This window comes from Thalassophryne amazonica, chromosome 22, assembly GCF_902500255.1.
Source record: "Thalassophryne amazonica chromosome 22, fThaAma1.1, whole genome shotgun sequence".
NCBI lineage: Eukaryota > Metazoa > Chordata > Actinopteri > Batrachoidiformes > Batrachoididae > Thalassophryne > Thalassophryne amazonica.
In genome coordinates, this window is record NC_047124.1 from 15,213,092 (window position 1) to 15,234,625 (window position 21,534).

Below are 21,534 nucleotides of genomic sequence, written 5' to 3' on the forward strand. Positions count from 1 at the left end.
AACAAAACAAATGAGGAACGAATGGGAGGAAACTGGAGGAAACTGGAGTCAACGTCTGTGACCGAACTGTAAGAAACCGCCTAAAGGAAATGGGATTTACATACAGAAAAGCTAAACGAAAGCCATCATTAACTCCTAAACAGAAAAAAACAAGGTTACAATGGGCTAAGGAAAAGCAATCGTGGACTGTGGATGACTGGATGAAAGTCATATTCAGTGATGAATCTCGAATCTGCATTGGGCAAGGTGATGATGCTGGAACTTTTGTTTGGTGCCGTTCCAATGAAATTTATAAAGATGACTGCCTGAAGAGAACATGTAAATTTCCACAGTCATTGATGATATGGGGTTGCATGTCAGGTAAAGGCACTGGGGAGATGGCTGTCATTACATCATCAATAAATGCACAAGTTTACGTTGATATTTTGGACACTTTTCTTATCCCATCAATTAAAAGGATGTTTGGGGATGATGAAATCATTTTTCAAGATGATAATGCATCTTGCCATAGAGCAAAAACTGTGAAAACATTCCTTGCAAAAAGACACATAGGGTCAATGTCATGGCCTGCAAATAGTCTGGATCTTAATCCAATTGAAAATCTTTGGTGGAAGTTGAAGAAAATGGTCCATGACAAGGCTCTAACCTGCAAAGCTGATCTGGCAACAGCTATCAGAGAAAGTTGGAGCCAGATTGATGAAGAGTACTGTTTGTCACTCATTAAGTCCATGCCTCAGAGACTGCAAGCGGTTATGAAAGCCAGAGGTGGTGCAACAAAATACTAGTGATGTGTTGGAGCGTTCTTTTGTTTTTCATGATTCCATAATTTATTCCTCAGAATTGAGTGAGTCCATATTTTTTTCCTTCTGCTTGGTCTAAAAAAGTAACCGTTACTGACTGCCACAATTTTTTTTTCCTGATTTCTTACAGTGTTTCTTAAAGCCAGAAAGTTGCCATTTGAAATGACTTTAGTTTTGTGTCATGTCTGTGATCTGCTTTTTTTCTACAAAATTAAACAACTGAATGAACATCCTCCGAGGCTGGTGATTCCATAATTTTTGCCAGGGGTTGTACATTTGGCACTTTAACATTACCAGGTCATCATCAAATCCGTTTATAAAAAGGTGAAACTTTGTTTGTGCAGACCATCATTTTTCATCACAATGCAACACAATCAGGAGCAGACTGAAGTTATTTTTCAACTCCACCTGATTCACAGCTCGTGGAGCAATTTTGCTCAGCAGATGCACAGTGCATGTTTGTTTTCTGTTCGGTTTCACTGCCCGACTGTGCGGTCAGCCGAATGAAAAAGCCTTTTGGGCTTGTATGCAAATGAAGCCTTCATGCCACACACACACACACACACACACACACACACACACACACACACACACACACACACACACACACACACACACACACACACACTGACTCATAATGTAAGCAGAAACCAGGAAGGACTTTCTGCTGTTCCAGAATAACATTCAGTCAAATTCCAAATCATGAATATTCTGTTTGAGAGCTGAGATCCCAAAACCAAACTACTTTATTTGACAGTATGTAGTTTTGCCTGCAGTAAAACCACACAGCGGTAAGATGTGAACAGCTAGAAAGGAATCAATTCCGAACCGCTGCCCTCTCTCCCCCACAAAACAAAACATAGTTGAGTGTGTATGCTACCAGAAGTGTCACATCACTTGGATTAAAATCTTAATCCAGAGTCAACATCTCTTCTAAATCTTCTCCTGTCTCATGTGTCTCTTTTTCTAATTCTACCGCTGACTTGTTGAACCCTTTCCTGCTCCCTCTGTTTAACCTTTGAACTGTCCTGTCTGAGCAGAGTGAGCTCAAACTTTCTGCTGCACACGCAGTCTGATGTCAGATTAATCTCACTGCAAAACAAACACACACACACACACACAGTTGTGTTTAAATTCTTTTTATCACCAGAACGTTAGCACATGGCGCTTTATTTGTGTGCATTTGTGTTTCCAGGCAGTCAAGTTTGAGCCGTATCACGACAGCGCTCTGGTCAGGTTCTTGCTGAAGAGAGCCCTGAGGGTGAGCAGATCCAAAATTTGTCTGTCCCTTTTTTTTTTTCTTTTTTTTTTAAACTGCATTAACTTGGATCTGCATGAAGTTTCTCTTGGTTGATTTTCATGTGAATCACAGGTTGCATCAAGGTTAGTATTTTACATGACACTTTTCTGCAGAAGGCTTTTACAAACTATAGTTCAGTGATGTTGACCTTTTGACCCCCAAATCAGTAGGCTTCTTGAGGACACCGTGTCAAACACACACACCAAGTTTGGTGACAATCGAACAGTTAGGAATAGCAGTTATTGTGCTCACAAGCTTTACACAAAGTACATTCCAGTGACCTTGACCTTTTGACCCCAAGGACAATAGGCTTCCTGGGGTCAATATATGTAACACACATAACTGGGCATGATCCACTGTGCAGGGGCGTCAGTGTTGAGCAGTGTTTCGGGTTTGCCATTACTAATTTGCAGTAGAGACAAAAAAGCTTTGGTGCCATCCCCAGCCATGCGTTCTATCCGTTCTTTAATTCCAGTTTCCCTTCCCTACAGAGTAAGCGTATAGGACATTTTCTCTTCTGGTTCCTGCGCAGTGAGATCGCTCAGTCCATGCACTACCAGCAGCGGTACGCTGTGCTGCTGGAGGCCTACCTCAGGGGCTGCGGCGAGTCCATGCTGCAAGACTTCAGGAAGCAGGTCAGCAGTGTTGCACACACTTTGTTGCATAAATGGATCAGATAATAGCTGAGACTTCACTGTGACTAGAAGTGCTGAAGCGTCAATATTATAGCCAAGTGGCCTCTGTGTGTGTGTGTGTGTGTGTGTGTGTGTGTGTGTGTGTGTGTGTGTGTGTGTGTGTGTGTGTGTGTGTGTGTGTGTGTGTGTGTGTGTGTGTGTGTGTGTGTTGATCACGGTGAAACTGGAGAGAGCTGACATTTGCAGTTTGGTATGCTTATGTATTTTGGGTCAAGGATGAATGCTGCAAAAACAAAGTTGATAGGAGTAATATTTTTTGGAGAAATGAGCCATTTTAGCTAACCAGTAAACAATGGATGTTGTGCTGCAATGCACCATGGGAGTTTGGGGTTTTTGGATTTTAAATGTTATTGTGGTTCATGTTCGTTTAAGTGTTATTGATTTATTGTGTTTTCGTCATTTAATTGTTTTAGTCAGTTTAGTTAAGTGTCATGTTGCTGTAACTATGAGTGAGTTAAGTCGCATCTTGCCAGTACCATGACTGAAAAGTGTATTGCGTTTGATGACTTCTGCCACCGCCTCTGTTTCTGCATGTCTAAAATTAGAAGCACCTGCTTGCTGCAGAATGCGGAAAAGACAAAAAACTCTCATTGAGTGCGTTACATGCTAGTTTTCTGTAAAAGGCAGGAGGAGTGCAGCCTTGTGTTGGTTTTGTTTCTGATCTCCTTCTTGAAGCTGCTTTGCAAGAAGGTTAATCAGCTCTTCTGTGTCTGTTCTGACCAACTGACACCCCCCCAGGTGCAGATGACCGAGGCTCTGCAGAAGGTCACTAGGGAGATCAAAGCCATGTCTGCTGACAAGTATGATGTCACCGCACAAGGTGAGGCCAGAAATGAAACTCAGAAGCCGTCCACTACTTCAGCTCCTAATTGTGAAATGTCCTTTTGACTGAAGCCGTACATCAAAATACATCAGTCTGTTTTCACTCCCAGTTACTGAAGCAAAAGTCTCACTTCATCTTAATCCTCTCGTATTCATAGCAGTGTGTTGGATTAACATATTCTTAAATATAAGACATCACTTTGATTTTGTTTGTGTGTTTAGTAGTGCAGAAATGTTTTAAGCAATATAGAATTTATATTTTAAAATGTAGTATTTGAGTATTTTCTTCACCAGCCTGTATACAGAAATCAAATTAAAAATAGCTATACCTTAAAATAATGTCTATTTCTTTAATGAAACTAATTTAGTGAGATACAGCTGCATTAAAAATTCTAAAAATTAAGGGGTGACACAACACAGTGACTGTTGCCTATCATCACTAGAGGAAAAAAAAATGAAATAGTCAAATCTTCTTAAAATTGGAGGCCCACCTGAAATAATGTAGTGTTCATACTCGGAACAAATTATGTATTTTTAAAGATTAAAAAGTAGTCACATATTTTACTTATATTTTTGTATATGTTAGATATTTAGCAGCTTTAAAAAAAATTTCAGTTAAATTATATGTACTTAAAATGTATGCACAAGGCTTTATATTAAATGCAAAATTAAAAATAATAATATATGGTAATTGTCCTACCAAGTGCTTAGCAATCAAGAATTTTTATTAAAAAATGTACAGCCTAGGGTGACATGGTATGTCATCTTGTCTGCGTAAAGGCAATAACCATAAATTTTGAGTATTGAATATTTTTGAGGCATGTCTGTTGGAATCACTTTTTCAAAATGATACCATAATTAACATATTTGTGGAAGTTATTCTGTTTTTTTTTTTTTTTTGTTTTTTGTTTTGTTTTTTTGCCAGAATATTCACACATTGCGATATTGAACGTAATAAAAAAAAAATGACTTCATCCTTGTCAATAACAAAACATTTGTGCCAAATAACCATAAAATCTACTTGGTTCATCTACTTTCCAGAGCATACCTATAAGTATGAAGTGTTTACTGCATATTGTTCATGAGGTGTTAAGTTTATAAGAATGTGTCCACAGACACAAGCTTGATGGTGTAATTGCCCCGCGCACAAAAAGGTTTTGGTTAATCGCTATTTTAAAGACATCACTTTAAAATTTTATAGAATATATGAGGATTTATGTTAACAAGTACTGAAAATAAAGCTGTTTGTGGTGTTGGTCAGTGGTGTTTCAGCTGCGCCAGAAGCTGGAGACTCTGCAGTCATCTGGTCTTCCAGAAAACTTCAGAGTTCCTTATGATCCTGGACTGCGAGCTGGAGCTCTGCTGGTGAGGAATGAACGCATACACGTTCAAGAGAAAGTTCACCCTGCTAACCTGTAGGCATGCTTTACTGATCCATCAGTAATAGAAGTTTTACGATAGTGACGGTATTTAAGGATTTTTTTTTTTTTTTAGAAGAATTTACAAATGAAACTGGGGTAAGGTCCACTTTTTCTGACCTTTTGGTCACACATGTACACTCATAACCATCCCAAAGACGTATCGTTATCTTTGGCTGCTTTCAGTGATGCCGGTATTTGGTTAGACTCTTTCTCTCCGATTGTTCTGTCTGAGTTATTTTCATTAGTTACTTCATCCAAACCATCAACATGTCTATTAGACCCCATTCCTACCAGGCTGCTCAAGGAAACCCTACCATTATTTAATGCTTCGATCTTAAATATGATCAATCTATCTTTATTAGTTGGCTATGTACCACAGGCTTTTAAGGTGGCAGTAATTAAACCATTACTTAAAAAGCCATCACTTGACCCAGCTGTCTTAGCTAATTATAGGCCAATCTCCAACCTTCCTTTTCTCTCAAAAATTCTTGAAAGGGTAGTTGTAAAACAGCTAACTGATCATCTGCAGAGGAATGGTCTATTTGAAGAGTTTCAGTCAGGTTTTAGAATTCATCATAGTACAGAAACAGCATTAGTGAAGGTTACAAATGATCTTCTTATGGCCTCAGACAGTGGACTCATCTCTGTGCTTGTTCTGTTAGACCTCAGTGCTGCTTTTGATACTGTTGACCATAAAATTTTATTACAGAGATTAGAGCATGCCATAGGTATTAAAGGCACTGCACTGCGGTGGTTTGAATCATATTTATCTAATAGATTACAATTTGTTCATGTAAATGGGGAATCTTCTTCACAGACTAAGGTTAATTATGGAGTTCCACAAGGTTCTGTGCTAGGACCAATTTTATTCACTTTATACATGCTTCCCTTAGGCAGTATTATTAGATGGCATTGCTTAAATTTTCATTGTTACGCAGATGATACCCAGCTTTATCTATCCATGAAGCCAGAGGACACATACCAATTAGCTAAACTGCAGGATTGTCTTACAGACATAAAGACATGGATGACCTCTAATTTCCTGCTTTTAAACTCAGATAAAACTGAAGTTATTGTACTTGGCCCGACAAATCTTAGAAACATGGTGTCTAACCAGATCCTTACTCTGGATGGCATTACCCTGACCTCTAGTAATACTGTGAGAAATCTTGGAGTCATTTTTGATCAGGATATGTCATTCAATGCGCATATTAAACAAATATGTAGGACTGCTTTTTTGGCATTTGCGCAATATCTCTAAAATTAGAAAGGTCTTGTCTCAGAGTGATGCTGAAAAACTAATTCATGCATTTATTTCCTCTAGGCTGGACTATTGTAATTTATTATTATCAGGTTGTCCTAAAAGTTCCCTGAAAAGCCTTCAGTTAATTCAAAATGCTGCAGCTAGAGTACTAACGGGGACTAGAAGGAGAGAGCATATCTCACCCATATTGGCCTCTCTTCATTGGCTTCCTGTTAATTCTAGAATAGAATTTAAAATTCTTCTTCTTACTTATAAGGTTTTGAATAATCAGGTCCCATCTTATCTTAGGGACCTCATAGTACCATATCACCCCAATAGAGCGCTTCACTCTCAGACTGCAGACTTACTTGTAGTTCCTAGGGTTTGTAAGAGTAGAATGGGAGGCAGAGCCTTCAGCTTTCAGGCTCCTCTCCTCTGGAACCAGCTCCCAATTCAGATCAGGGAGACAGACACCCACTCTACTTTTAAGATTAGGCTTAAAACTTTCCTTTTTGCTAACGCTTATAGTAAGGGCTGGATCAGGTGACCCTGAACCATCCCTTAGTTATGCTGCTATAGACTTAGACTGCTGGGGGGGTTCCCATGATGCACTGAGTGTTTCTTTCTCTTTTTGCTCTGTATGCACCACTCTGGATTTAATCATTAGTGATTGATCTCTGCTCCCCTCCACAGCATGTCTTTTTCCTGGTTCTCTCCCTCAGCCCCAACCAGTCCCAGCAGAAGACTGCCCCTCCCTGATCTTGGTTCTGCTGGAGGTTTCTTCCTGTTAAAAGGGAGTTTTTCCTTCCCACTGTCGCCAAGTGCTTGCTCATAGGGGGTCGTTTTGACCGTTGGGGTTTTTACGTAATTATTGTATGGCCTTGCCTTACATTAGAAAGCGCCTTGGGGCAACTGTTTGTTGTGATTTGGCGCTATATAAATAAAATTGATTGAAATTGATTGACATGATCACACCTCTACACATTGGAGCAAAGTATCTGATCTCACCGCAGTCCGATTGGTACGGTCCAACCAGAGGGAGGTGTGAAAGCACCCCTGAAGTAACAGTGCCAACTCTGGGTCTTTGTGTTCAGATAGAGCAGTGTAAAGTGATGGCATCGAAGAAGAAGCCGCTGTGGTTGCAGTTTAAGCGGGCCGACCTCACCACCCTGTCCAAAGACCCCATCGGCATCATCTTCAAAGATGGTGATGACCTCAGACAGGACATGCTCATCCTGCAGGTGAGCGACAATGTGACCTCCACAAGTTAGCGACACTTCAATCCCGTGCACGTTTTTATGACCCCCACCCCCACCCCTCAGATTCTCCTGATTATGGAGTCCATCTGGGAGACTGAATCCTTGGATCTTTGTCTGTTACCGTACGGCTGCATTTCCACCGGCAACAGAATAGGTCAGTATTGCAGAAAACAAATTTGATGCATTCTTGTCATTATGATGTAAATAAATTTTGCCGTTCTCGTTGCGTTTGTAGGTATGATTGAGATCGTGAAGGACGCCACCACCATCGCTAACATCCAGCAGAGTGTTGTAGGAAGCACCGGAGCGTTTAAAGACGAGATCCTCTATCAGTGGCTGCGGGACAAATGTGTCAGTGAGGACAAGGTACATAACCAACTCAGCCACTTGACACTGAGTGGAAGAAACAAGGAATGTGCGTGAAACCAGCTCCTCACTCAGGGGGAGGAGGAGTAACAGGAAGACAGGGGACGGGAAGGAGAGGAACAGTAGTAGTGAGCAGTATTTCTGGTATTTAAGTTTGTGTATTTATATTTTTGCAAATTCTTTTTACTCTCACTTATGATACTCTGTGTGCTTCTTACTCTGTGTGCTGAAACCTCAATTTCCCTGAGGGAGTCTTCACAAGAGATTAATAAAATTTTATCTAATCTAATCTGAAAACTGACAAATATAAAGTAAATGATTGTATTAAGGACATAATGAGGTGCGATTGAGAAGATTTGAGTTTGTGGTTCTCCATTTTTGCATTCCGAGAAACCAACATTTTTCGAGACTCACTGGGTGAAATGTTGAGAAATTTTCTCAAAAAATGTACCTTCTCGCACTCTTATGCTCGAAATCAACATATTTTATAGCTGACTCCCTTTGTTCAGTTCAGTTTTCATAAACACTTGTTCGCCTCATCTCTGCTCCTTCATCAGGCTCTGTAGGCTACACACACATTATATATATATCTTCTTTGTCTTTCTCCTGTTCCCGTTAGGGGTCGCCACAGCAGATCAATCGTTTCCATCTCACCCTGTCCTCTGTATCTTCCTCTGTCACACCAACCACCTGCATGTCCTCCTTCAACACATCCATAAACCTCCTCTTTGGCCTCCCTCTTCTCCTCCTGCCTGGTGGCTCCATCCTCAGCATCCTTCTCTCTATATACCCTGGGTCCCTCCTCTGCACATGTCCAAACCATCTCAATCTCTCCTCTCTGACTTTGTCTCCAAACCGTCCCACCTGAGCTGTCCCTCTGATATGTTCATTCCTAATCTTGTCCATTCTTGTTACTCCCAAAGAGAATCTCAACATCTTCAGCTCTGCCACCTCCAGCTCTGCCTCCTGTCTTTTTGTTAGTGCCACCGTCTCTAAGCCGTACAACGTAGCTGGTGTCACTACTGTATTGTAAACTTTCCCCTTCACTCTTGCTGATATTCTTTGGTCGCAAATCACTCCTGCCACCTTTCTCCACCCACTCCACCCTGCCTGCACTCTCTTCTTCACCTCTCTACCACACTCTCCATTACTTTGAACAGTTGACCCCAAATATTTAAACTCATCTACTTTAACCACTTCTAATCCTTGTAACTGCACTATTCCACTGGGCTCCCTCTCATTCAAACACATGTACTCAGTCTTGCTTCTACTGACTTTCATTCCCCTTCTCTCCAAAGCATATCTCCACTTCTCCAGACTAGACTCATCTTGCTCTCTACTCTCACTACAGATCACAATGTCATCTGCAAACATCATAGTCCATGGGGACTCCTGTCTGAGCTCATCCGTCAACCTGGCCATAACCACTGCAAACAAGAAAGGACTTAGAGCTGATCCTTGGTGTAATCACACCTCCACCTTGAAAGAGTCTGTCATTCCGACTGCGCATCTCACCGCTGTCACACTATTCTTGTACATGTCCTGCACTACGCTAACATACTTCTCTACCACTCCAGACATCCTCATACATTACCACAGCTCTTCTCTTGACACCCTGTCATAAGCTTTTTCTAAGTCCACAAACACACAATGTAACTCCTTCTGTCCTTCTCTGTACTTCTCCAACAGTATTCTCAGAGCAAACATTGCATCTGTAGTGCTCTTTCTCGGCATGAAACCATATTGCTGCTCACAGATCTTCACTTGTTTTCTAAGCCTAGCTTCTACTACTCTTTCCCATAACTTCATGCTGTGGCTGATCAAATTTATGCCTCTGTAGTTACTGCAGCTCTGCACATCACCCTTGTTCTTGAAAATAGGAACCAGCACACTTCGTCTCCACTCCTCAGGCATCCTGTCACTTTCCAAGATTTTATTAAACAATCTGGTTAGAAACTCTACTGTCATCTCTCCTAGACATTTCCATGCCTCCACTGGAATGTCATCTGGACCAACTGCCTTTCCACTCTTCATCCTCTTCATAGCAGCCCTCACTTCTTCCTTGCTAATCTCTTGTACTTCCTGGTTTACTCTCACCACATCATCCAGCCTTTTCTCTCGCTCATTTTCTTTATTCATCAGCTCTTCAAAATATTCCCTCCACCTTCTCAGCACACACTCCTCACTTGTCAGCACATTACCATGTGCATCTTTTACCACCCTAACCTGCTGCACATCCTTTCCAGCTCTGTCCCTTTGTCTGGCCAATCGGTACAAGTCCTTTTCTCCTTCCTTACTATTCAACTTCTTGTACAGCTCGCAATATGCCTTTTCCTTCGCTTTTGCCACTTCTCTTGTCGCCTTACACCGCATCTCCTTGTACTCCCATCTACTTTCTTCATCTCTACGACTATCCCAAAACTTTTTCGCCAACCTCTTTCTCCTTATGCTTTCCTGGACCTCTTCATTCCACCACCAAGTCTCCTTGTCTTCCTTCCACTGTCCAGATGTCAGACCCAGTACTGTCCTAGCTGTGTCCCTCACCACATCTGCAGTACTTTTCCAGTTGTCCAAAATTGCTTCCCCTCCAACCAGTGCTTCTCTCACCTGCTCGCTAAATTTCACACAACAGTCTTCCTCCTTCAGTTTCCACCATCTGATCCTTTGTTGAGCTCTCACTCTCTTCTTGTCAACCAGAGCTGTTGCTCGTGTATTGAATGTTCATTTCTCTACCATAAGCCGTCTCGAAAGGCGTTTCAGAGAATTTGGCAGTACATCCAACCAGCCTCACAACCGCAGACCACGTGTAACCACACCAGCCCAGGACCTCCACATCCAGCATGTTCACCTCCAAGATCGTCTGAGACCAGCCACTCGGACAGCTGCTGAAACAGTCGGTTTGCATAACCAAAGAATTTCTGCACAAACTGTCAGAAACCGTCTCGGGGAAGCTCATCTGCATGCTCGTCGTCCTCATCGGGGTCTCGACCTGACTCCAGTTCGTCGTTGTAACCGACTTGAGTGGGCAAATGCTCACATTCGCTGGCGTTTGGCACGTTGGAGAGGTGTTCTCTTCACGGATGAATCCCGGTTTACATTTTCCAGGGCAGATGGCAGACAGCATGTGTGGCATCGTGTGGGTGAGCGGTTTTCTGATGTCAATGTTGTGGATCGAGTGGCCCATGGTGGCGGTGGGGTTATGGTATGGGCAGGCATCTGTTATGGACGAAGAACACAGGTGCATTTTATTGATGGCATTTTGAATGCACAGAGATACCGTGACGAGATCCTGAGGCCCATTGTTGTGCCATACATCCAAGAACATCACCTCATGTTGCAGCAGGATAATGCACGGCCCCATGTTGCAAGGATCTGTACACAATTCTTGGAAGCTGAAAATGTCCCAGTTCTTGCATGGCCGGCATACTCACTGGACATGTCACCCATTGAGCATGTTTGGGATGCTCTGGACCGGCGTATACGACAGCGTGTACCAGTTCCTGTCAATATCCAGCAACTTCGCACAGCCATTGAAGAGGAGTGGACCAACATGTGGCCTTTTATTGTGGACAGTCTAAGGCACACCTGTGCACTAATCAGCATCTTGATATGGCACACCTGTGAGGTGGGATGGATTATCTCAGCAAAGGAGAAGTGCTTACTATCACAGATTTAGACTGGTTTATGAACAATATTTGAGGGAAATGGTGATGTTGTGTATGTGGAAAAAGTTTTAGATCTTTGAGTTCATCTCATACAAAATGGGAGCAAAACCAAAAGTGTTGCGTTTATATTTTTGTTGAGTGTATACGAGGTCTGTGCAAAAAGTATCAGACCTTTTTATTTTTTTCAAAAACCATATGGATTTGAATCATGTGTGCTTGCATGAGCCAACCTTGAACCTTCATGCGCATGTGTGATTTTTTTTTTCACGCCCGTCGGTTGCATCATTCGCCTGTGAGCAGGCTTTGTGTGAGCACTGGTCCTCCCCTCTCGTTGGATTTTCATTGCGAGGTGGAACGATTTGGAGCTTTGCTGCATCAAATTTTTCCAGAAACTGTGAGAGACAGCCAGGTGGAAACCATTTGGAAGATTCAGACGGCTTTAGGTGACGATCCTATGGGCATCACACAGATTAAGGAGTGTTACAACCGGTTTAAAGACGGCGCACAATGGCGGAGGGTGCGCCGCGCTCCGAGCGGCCATCGACAGGCTGAAACGACCAGATCATTTCCAAAGTGAACGCTGTGTTGATCCGGGACGTCGTCTGACTACCAGAGAAATTGCAGAAGAGGTGGACATCAGCACTTTTTCGGCACATTCCACTGTTACAGGAGATTTTGTAATGAAAGACGTGCGGAAGTTGGAAGTCTCACAGGACATGTTGTGACATGTCCAGCTCTTACACAATTCCTCGGATACTCACTCGACTGAAAAGCCACTGAAAGCCATTTGAATCTTCTGAATGGTTTCCACCTGGCTGTCTCTCACAGTTTCTGGAAAAATTTGATTCAGCGCTGCTCCAATCGTTCAGACATTTTCCTCGAAATGAAAATCCAACGAGGGGGGGAGGAACAGTGCTCACTCAAAGCCTACTCACAGGCGAATGACACAACCGACAGGCGTGAAAAAAACTCATGCATGCTCACGAGGGTTCAAGGTTGGCTCATGCAAGCACACGTGATTCAAATCCATAAGGTTTGGACAGACCTCGTATATGTGTACTTATATGTATGTATGTATATACATGTATGTGTGTGTGTGTGTGTGTGTGTATATATATATATATATATATATATATATATATATATATATATATATATATATATATATATATATATATAAAATATGTATGTATATGATTTCATTGTAGTCGTATTATTTTCACTGTCATGCTGTAACAATTTTGATAACAGTGGCAGTACTGATAAGCATTCTAGGTTCAATTTGTCATTTAATAAAATCTGAACAAAAGCAGTAAAGTCTGAGTGTTTGGAAACACAGATCGAAGCAAACCTCTGTATGAAATATTTGTGATGTTCAGGTTTCATGTTGACTTTATTAAACCGTAAAACAATTTGAATAGTTGCCATGTGGGTGTCGCTGATGCTGCGCTGCACATCAAATATACAAAACAGATATTTTTGTAAATTTAAAACTCAATATTAAAGCACTTATCCAGCTCAGGGTAAAAAAAAACACACATCAAAAACATGATTGGTACGGCTTTACTGTATGTATTTAAAGCAGCCGTCTGGTTGATACATTTTGAACATAGTTTACAGCACAGAAATGCATTGTGGGGTTTTACGTGTTGGTGGAAGAGCAGCTGCTCTGTTTTGCAGACACTAGAGGAAGTAGCCGTGAAATCAGGAAGGAAGCAGCTCTCTGGATGTTTCCTGTTACAGCAGCACCCGTGCCCCCTTTTAGTGGTGACACATGCACACGCTGACACACTCTGTGTATTTTTAGTCTTTTTTTTTTTTTTTTTTACTTGTTATTGAGGACATTATTTAATTTGATTTGATCATTTACATTTTTTTCCGAGATTTTAATGAGGTTATATTATAACCTGTTTTGATTGCTGATGTATGTCACCAGGTGTGTTTAAAAACAATTAAAATATGCTATCAGAGTATCACACAGATATCTGGAAGAATAAAATTTTTTTTCTTGGTGCCTGTCACTTTAAATGGAAAAGAGCTGCTGCTGGCCACGCCTCCAGAAAGCAGAGGTCCCTCCCACTGTCTCCCACAGACCACGTGAACAAGCAGGACATTTGTAACATCCATCCATTTTCTTCCACTTTATCCGGAGTCGGGTCGTGGGGGCAGCAGCTCAAGCAAAGCCGCCCAGACCTCCCGATCCACACAAACCTCCTCCGGGGAAATCCCAAGGCGTTCCCAAGCCAGCCGAGAGATGTAGTCCCTCCAGCGGCCCGTAGGCCGAGACAACGGTGAGAGACCTGTCCCCGACCCGAAGGCATAGGGACGCGACCCTCTCGTTCACCAGAGTGAACTCCAACAATTGGCGACTGAGCTGGGGAGCAATAAGCAATGTGACCCCAGCTCTCCGCCTCTCCCCATGGGCGACGCCAGAAAAATGAAGCCTCCAGCCCCTCTCCAGGAGTTGGGTACCAGAGCCCAAGCTGTGCGTGGAGGTGAGCCCGACTATCTCTAGTCGGTATCTCTCAACCTCCCTCACAAGCTCAGGCTCCTTCCCCCCTAGCGAGGTGACATTCCACGTCCCAACAGCCAGGGGCTGTGAGCATGGACCAGGCCGCCGGGCCACCCGCCCTCGACCGCCACCCAATCCTCTCTGCACCCGACCCCCATGGCCCCCTCTGCAGGTGGTGAACCCACAGGAGGGCGGACTGAGCCCGGCCGGGCCCCATGGGCTAAGGCCCGACCACCAGGTGCTCGCGCGTGAGCCCCAACCCCAGGCCTGGCTCCAGGGTGGGACCCCGGCTCCGCCATACCGGGTGACGTCACGGTCCTTGATCTTTTACTGGTCATGGAGGTTCTGAACTGCCCTTAGTCTGACCCGTCACCTAGGACCTGTTTGCCTGGAGAGACCCTACAGGGAGCACAAAGCCCCCGACAACATAGCTCCTAGGATCATCCGGGTACGCAAACTCCCCCACCATGATAAGGTGGCAGCTAGAGGGGGAGTGTGTGACATTTTAGTGGTAGATTATTTGGATTTGAACTAAAACCATGTGGACAGTGATGTCGTTGTTTTGTAAATGAGCTCAGATAAGTGGGAAACTGTGTTTTTTTATTTTTAACTCTTGGCTCTCTTTCCAGTTCCAGCAGGCGGTTGAGAGGTTTCTCTATTCGTGCGGCGGGTACTGTGTGGCCACGTACGTCCTGGGTATCGGTGACCGCCACAATGACAACATCATGATCACAGAATCTGGTAATCTGGCCATTTTTTCCCCTCTCATTTCAAATGAGACCCCTCATATCAGACATGAGGTTAAGACACCAGCCTCTGATCATTTGAAAGCAGATCAGCTTCCATGATGCTTCGCTGCCACTGACGGCTGGCAGATCCTAGTTGGCAGCATCTCATGAATGTGTCATGTTTAAAAATCTTGATTTGAGATTACGAAATAATAATGTTAACATTTAAAAAATGCACATATTTTGTCAGAGCAAAGAGTTTAGCTGTTTATTTTAAGTTGATACATTATTCAATAATGTTACATTATTGAATAACCAATAATGATTATTGGTTTGGAGTGTTTGCAAATTCAAGAAGATGAGAAAATATTTCATCTAAACAAATTTTGTTGTAGATGATGTGGACTGTGATTGATTGATTTATTTTTTAATGCATAACATGTGCAGTGAATCATATTAAACCGTTTCAAAGGATTTTTATGCAAGTTTTGTAAAAACGGAGGAAAGTGTAGAAATAAACATGTTACAAAATATGCCTTAAAAAGTGAAAAAGTACTAAAAAAAAGACCAAAAAATTAGATACGAAAATAAACAAGTACATAAACAACATGGAATAATAAAGACACATAAATGAATTGTTAATAAACAAAATACCTTTTTAAAATGATTTTTTCAAACACCTTTGATGCAGCTGAATGTAAAAATTTTCTTTGAATAAAAAAAATACTTTAAATATCATCGTGACTCAGAAATTTTTTTTTTTTGTACAAATTTATTTCAATATTAAATAAAATATTTTTTGACTCGTGTCGCTCTTCCTTAACTTAGCCTGACTCAGTCTTCGAGCCTTTATTCTTTGGGAGAAGTGAAGCATCATGGGAAGCCATGCTGGAATTGTCATTCTCAAGGTGTTTTATTTTTGTCATTTTCACTAAAGTTATTCAGTGTGTGAAGCAAATAATTTAAAAGTGAACATTACTGACCTGCAAAATGTCATGTTTAACAAAATGCATATTTAACCAAAAGATTTAAACTTCCTCTTGAAATTTCAGCAACATCACATTTAATATTGAACATTTTTTTAAAGGAGTTTCTTATATGTGCTTGTTTGAAATGACATTTTGAATAATGTTAGCCCATATATATATATATATATATATATATACAGTAGTGTTCAGAATAATAGTAGTGCTATGTGACTAAAAAGATTAATCCAGGTTTTGAGTATATTTCTTATTGTTACATGGGAAACAAGGTACCAGTAGATTCAGTAGATTCTCACAAATCCAAAAAGACCAAGCATTCGTGATATGCACACTCTTAAGGCTATGAAATTGGGCTATTAGTAAAAAAAGTAGAAAAGGGGGTGTTCACAATAATAGTAGTGTGGCATTCAGTCAGTGAGTTCGTCAATTTTGTGGAACAAACAGGTGTGAATCAGGTGTCCCTATTTAAGGATGAAGCCAGCACCTGTTGAACATGCTTTTCTCTTGAAAGCCTGAGGAAAATGGGACGTTCAAGACATTGTTTAGAACAACAGCATAGTTTGATTAAAAAATTGATTGGAGAGGGGAAAACTTATACACAGGTGCAAAAAATTATAGGCTGTTCATCTACAGTGATCTCCAATGCTTTAAAATGGACAAAAAACCAGAGACGTGTGGAAGAAAATGGAAAACAACCATCAAAATGGATAGAAGAATAACCAGAATGGCAAAGACTCACCCATTGATCAGCTCCAGGATGATCAAAGACAGTCTGGAGTTACCTGTAAGTGCTGTGACAGTTAGAAGACGCCTGTGTGAAGCTAATTTATTTGCAAGAATCCCCCGCAAAGTCCCTCTGTTAAATAAAAGACGTGCAGAAGAGGTTACAATTTGCCAAAGAACACATCAACTGGCCTAAAGAGAAATGGAGGAATATTTTGTGGACTGATGAGAGTAAAATTGTTCTTTTTGGGTCCAAGGGCCGCAGACAGTTTGTGAGATGACCCCAAACTCTGAATTCAAGCCACAGTTCACAGTGAAGACAGTGAAGCATGGTGGTGCAAGCATCATGATATGGGCATGTTTCTCCTACTATGGTGTTGGGCCTATATATCACATACCAGGTATCATGGATCAGTTTGGATATGTCAGAATACTTGAAGAGGTCATGTTGCCTTATGCTGAAGAGGACATGCCCTTGAAATCAGTGTTTCAACAAGACAATGACCCCAAGCACACTAGTAAACAAGCAAAATCATGGTTCCAAACCAACAAAATTAATGCCTCACAGATGTGAAGAAATCATGAAAAACTGTGGTTATACAACTAAATACTAGTTTAGTGATTCACAGGATTGCTAAAAAAGCAGTTTGAACATAATAGTTTTGAGTTTGTAGCGTCAACAGCAGATGCTACTATTATTGTAAACACCCCCTTTTCTACTTTTTTTTTTTTTACTAATAGCCCAATTTCATAGCCTTAAGAGTGTGCATATCATGAATGCTTGGTCTTGTTGGATTTGTGAGAATCTACTGAATCTACTGGTACCTTGTACACATCAACTGGCCTAAAGATAAATGGAGGAATATTTTGTGGATATATATATATATATATATATATATATATATATATATATATATATATATATATATATATATATATATATATATATATATATATATATATATATATATATATATATATATATATGTATATATGTATGTATGTATCATTTGTGTTTCTGTAGGGAATCTCTTCCACATTGACTTTGGTCACATCCTGGGAAATTACAAGAGTTTCATGGGCATCAGTAAGGAGTGGGTTCCCTTTGTCCTCACGCCAGACTTCCTCTATGTCATGGGAACATCGGGAAAGAAAAGCAGCCCACATTTCCAGAAATTCCAGGTGCTGAACACAGGATTTGTTCATCTAAATCCACGCTGCTCCAAAATGCATATAAATGTTGATTCCACATTAAAACACCTGGCTGAAAATTTTAACTTTGTTTGTTACTTTAAAGTAATCCTGCTACTAAACCAACACACAAGCAGTCAAAGAAATGCAGATTAAAAACCCTGTCTGTGTTGAATATATCATAATAACACAAATCAACCAACGTCCAATGTGTGTGTGTGTGTGTGTGTGTGTGTGTCTGAATGTGTCGCTCTCTCTCAGGACGTGTGCGTGAAGGCTTACCTCGCCCTTCGCCACCACACCAACCTCCTCATCATCCTCTTCTCCATGATGCTAATGACAGGTAGGACTTCCCTCTTATAGCTGAAAGGCACCAATTTGTCAAGATTGTTGGGTGCCGGTTATGTTTTGGCCCCTGTTTGTTTATTTGTTTGTGAACTGCCTGTAACCCACAATTTTTCATATATCGTTATGAAATTTTTACTGAAGAGTCATATCCTGATAGGCAATCACTGGTTAAATTTTCAAGGTCATGGGTCAAAGGTCAAAGTCAGAAAAAATTTAGGAATTTTGGAAAATCCCTATTATAAACATTGAATGAATTTTCAAAAATTCATAACTGTCAAAAAAGATCAAATTTCTTTCATATTTGAGAGTGTTATGAAGGATGGTATCCTTTATCGACTGACAAAGTTTGATCCGGATCTGATCCAGATTACAGATTTTTTGTGGCCATTTAAATTTATCATTGAAAACCCCCTTTTAATATATATTTTACATTATACATTATATCTTAAACATGTCCCAATCACTCTCATATTTGAAATTGAGGTGCAGACTGACACTCTCACCTGACAAAGTTTGATCCGGATCTGATCTGGATTGTGGATTTTGTGGACATTTGAATTTAATATTGAAAAGCCCATTTGATGTACCTTTTGCATTATATCTCAATCAAAAATGCCTCATACCTTTTGCATTATATCTCAATCAAAAATGCCTCAATCACTCTCATTTGTGACAGTGAGGTGCAAACTGGCACTCTCAATGAATAGATTAAATTTGATCCGCATCTGATCTGTATTGCAGATTTAGTGGATATTTGATTATTTTAACATTGAAAAGCCCTTTTGACCTATATTTTGTATTATATTTTATCTTATGAAAAGCCACTTCTAACAGGATTTTTAACCTTGAAAATTTTTTCCAAGGTAAAAATTTGTGGAATTGAAAGCTAGTGTTGGTGGAGGTTTGCACTCTACAAGCGTGTTGCTCTAGTTTTTAAAATATTTGGCTGAAAATTTAGTTAAGTGAACACTTTATTGTTTTTAAACTGGAAAACTTAGGAGTTATCTGAAAGGGTGTAAGTGTTAATTAAATTAATTAAACTTTGTAGAACTGCCATATGTTTTTTTTTTTTTTGTTTTTTTTTAAAGCTAGTGGTCATGAGTATTCATCAAAATACCCGTGGAAGAAAGATTTACCATTCAGTGTCTTAAATGACATTTTACACATTAACGTATCAACAGCTATTTTCTGTGTAAAGACTTAGTGACATAATGGTGTCCTGTGCAAAGACTGAAACAACACTCCCTCTGTGCTCTGAGCTTTTCTGTCCCCTGTTTGCGTTCCTGGTCTGCTCACGCCTGCATGTTTAGTGCACGCAAATCAGATAAACCTGTTGCCCCTCCCCATGTTTCTCACTACTCAACACGTAGCTCAGAACGGTAATTGAGATTTGATCAACATCACTGCCATTGTCAGTTTAGTTATTGGTTCTTTATTAATTCCTTTATCAATTAATCATCGATTTTCTGTGTGGCAAAATGTAGATCTACACAGGTTTCCAGTGTCAACGCAGGCATTTTTCTTGTTGCTAGATGCGTAGTTAGATGACACATTACATTTGATGTAATTATGCATGTTTTTTTCAACATCAAAATAGGAAAAAGCTGTCGTTTTCAATAATTTTAGTTTTTAAATGTTGCGGGAAAAAAAAACTTGATAATCTTTTTTCTTTTTGAAAAGTGAAACATGAGATAGTTTGTGCAGCAAAAAGGTCATGAAAATCTTTAATTTTGACCAACAACAGGTATGCCTCAGCTGACCAGTAAGGAGGACATCGAGTACATTCGAGAAGCTCTCACCGTAGGCCGGAGCGACGACGAGGCACAGCGCCACCTACTGGACCAGATAGAGATCTGCCGAGAAAAAGGCTGGATGGTTCAGATCAACTGGTTTGTCCATCTGGTGCTGGGGATCAAACAGGGCGTGGAGAAAAGGTCCGCTTAAGATGTCAAAAAATTCCATAAGAACACACAGAATACACCCCCTTCCCCATCAGAAATGATATTTATATAAAAAAATATTGTGACTGGATACTGAAAAGCAACAAAAACCATGCACTTTGTTTTTATATCTTCTTTTATGAAAATGTCCTGATACATGACAGAAGAGGTGATCCATGTAAAACGGGCATCAGATCTGACTGGATGTAAATAATCTGCAATTCAGCTGTCGACAATCTGGAAAAAACTGGATTTTTAAAAAAAATTTAATAAGTGGTTGAAATGAGAAAAATATAACAGAAAAATAATTGAGGTTTTGAACCTGTGTTGCTTCACATCCAAACAGTTTCATTTGGCACTGAGCTGCTTCCGTATTGATTCTCTGGAGTAGAAAAAAAAAACTTGCACATTAGAAAAGCTGTTTATAATAACTCATTGCACTCCTTTGGCGAAGTCAACCTACCGCATCAAATGGGAACAAATTTTTTTAAACTCATTTGACTAACGTGACACACAAGTCTTAACGAGTGCCACTCATTTCTCTCCATAACTTTATTAAATTTGGTGATTCAGTGCCATCAAAAACTTGAATAAGAAGGAACTATTTTGTGCTTGAATGAAGACGGTGTAGCTATCACATATTTGTCAACGTTTTTTTTAACGATGGACAGAAACAATATATTTTCCGTCTCACTGTGAAGTTATGACTAAGGAACTAAACAGTTTTTGTTCAGTCAGAAAACTTAAAACTTGAGCATTGTACTTCTAAACTCTTTAAATAGCATTTTTAACATCAGGCTGCTTACTTATTTTATAATCTCCATGAATATAAATGCAACACTTTTGAATCAATTTTGCACCAGAGTTTTAAAAAAAAAAATTAAAATTAAACATCCTAAGATCATGTCTTGTAAATTTCAAATTTCTTTTTTTTTTTTTTTGTTGAATTACTATACATAATAGATATAATGTTCCTCTAAAACCATTTACATTGATATGAAAACCATTTCGGTTGTCAGATTTCTATTTATTAATTTACCAACTTTAACATATTTGAAATGGTCAATTGTTGCATTTCTATTCTTTGTCAGTGTCTGCATGTTCGTGCAGAGGAAATCCAGTTCTCATGTTCATGTTATATGAATTTTTAAATGTTTCATTAAATATAACTGTCCTCTGGTAAATACTTGTTGGATATCTTGAACATTTTATTTCTTTTTATTTTTCCATGACGGGGTGCCAGGGTGCTTTTAATATTAGGCTTTTTTTGCTTTCCACCACAAGATGGCGCAAAATTGCAAGTCCCCCCGCCCGCCCAAGGCTCTCGCACAGCTCCTCACTTCCTTCTTGTCACTTATTTTATCGTCGTCACTGCAATCAAACACCAATCGAGGATGAGTGAAAAGGATCAAAGCACAGCAATTAGGATAAAAGTTCAACAATCTGGATTGAAGAACATTGTTCAGGATCTGCATTCATCCATCAAGATCAAACATCAGTGATCAGGATAAAAGGTCAGCAATCAAACCAATCAA

At 40.3% G+C, this 21,534-nt stretch overlaps 1 protein-coding gene and 1 long non-coding RNA gene across 2 annotated transcripts in view; one reads left to right on the top strand and one right to left on the bottom strand.

Moving 5' to 3' along the window:
- The window catches only part of pik3cg (phosphatidylinositol-4,5-bisphosphate 3-kinase, catalytic subunit gamma), a 31,508-nt gene extending 10,331 nt beyond the window's left edge, over nucleotides 1-21,177 (top strand). The window contains exons 14-24 of the mRNA XM_034163570.1: nucleotides 1,996-2,061; nucleotides 2,592-2,735; nucleotides 3,534-3,615; nucleotides 4,879-4,982; nucleotides 7,376-7,522; nucleotides 7,604-7,694; nucleotides 7,776-7,906; nucleotides 14,713-14,824; nucleotides 17,545-17,702; nucleotides 17,973-18,054; nucleotides 19,804-21,177. Coding sequence (XP_034019461.1) covers nucleotides 1,996-2,061; nucleotides 2,592-2,735; nucleotides 3,534-3,615; nucleotides 4,879-4,982; nucleotides 7,376-7,522; nucleotides 7,604-7,694; nucleotides 7,776-7,906; nucleotides 14,713-14,824; nucleotides 17,545-17,702; nucleotides 17,973-18,054; nucleotides 19,804-20,003 — 1,317 coding nt within the window. The 3' untranslated portion in view covers nucleotides 20,004-21,177. The remainder of the gene's footprint in view (nucleotides 1-1,995; nucleotides 2,062-2,591; nucleotides 2,736-3,533; nucleotides 3,616-4,878; nucleotides 4,983-7,375; nucleotides 7,523-7,603; nucleotides 7,695-7,775; nucleotides 7,907-14,712; nucleotides 14,825-17,544; nucleotides 17,703-17,972; nucleotides 18,055-19,803) is intronic.
- On the bottom strand, nucleotides 520-19,342 carry LOC117504180. Its single transcript, XR_004558737.1, has 3 exons — nucleotides 19,268-19,342; nucleotides 13,551-13,556; nucleotides 520-533 (listed from the first exon to the last, which is right to left on the bottom strand). It is a non-coding gene; the product is annotated as an uncharacterized LOC117504180 (long non-coding RNA).
- Nucleotides 21,178-21,534: the final 357 nt, after the last annotated feature.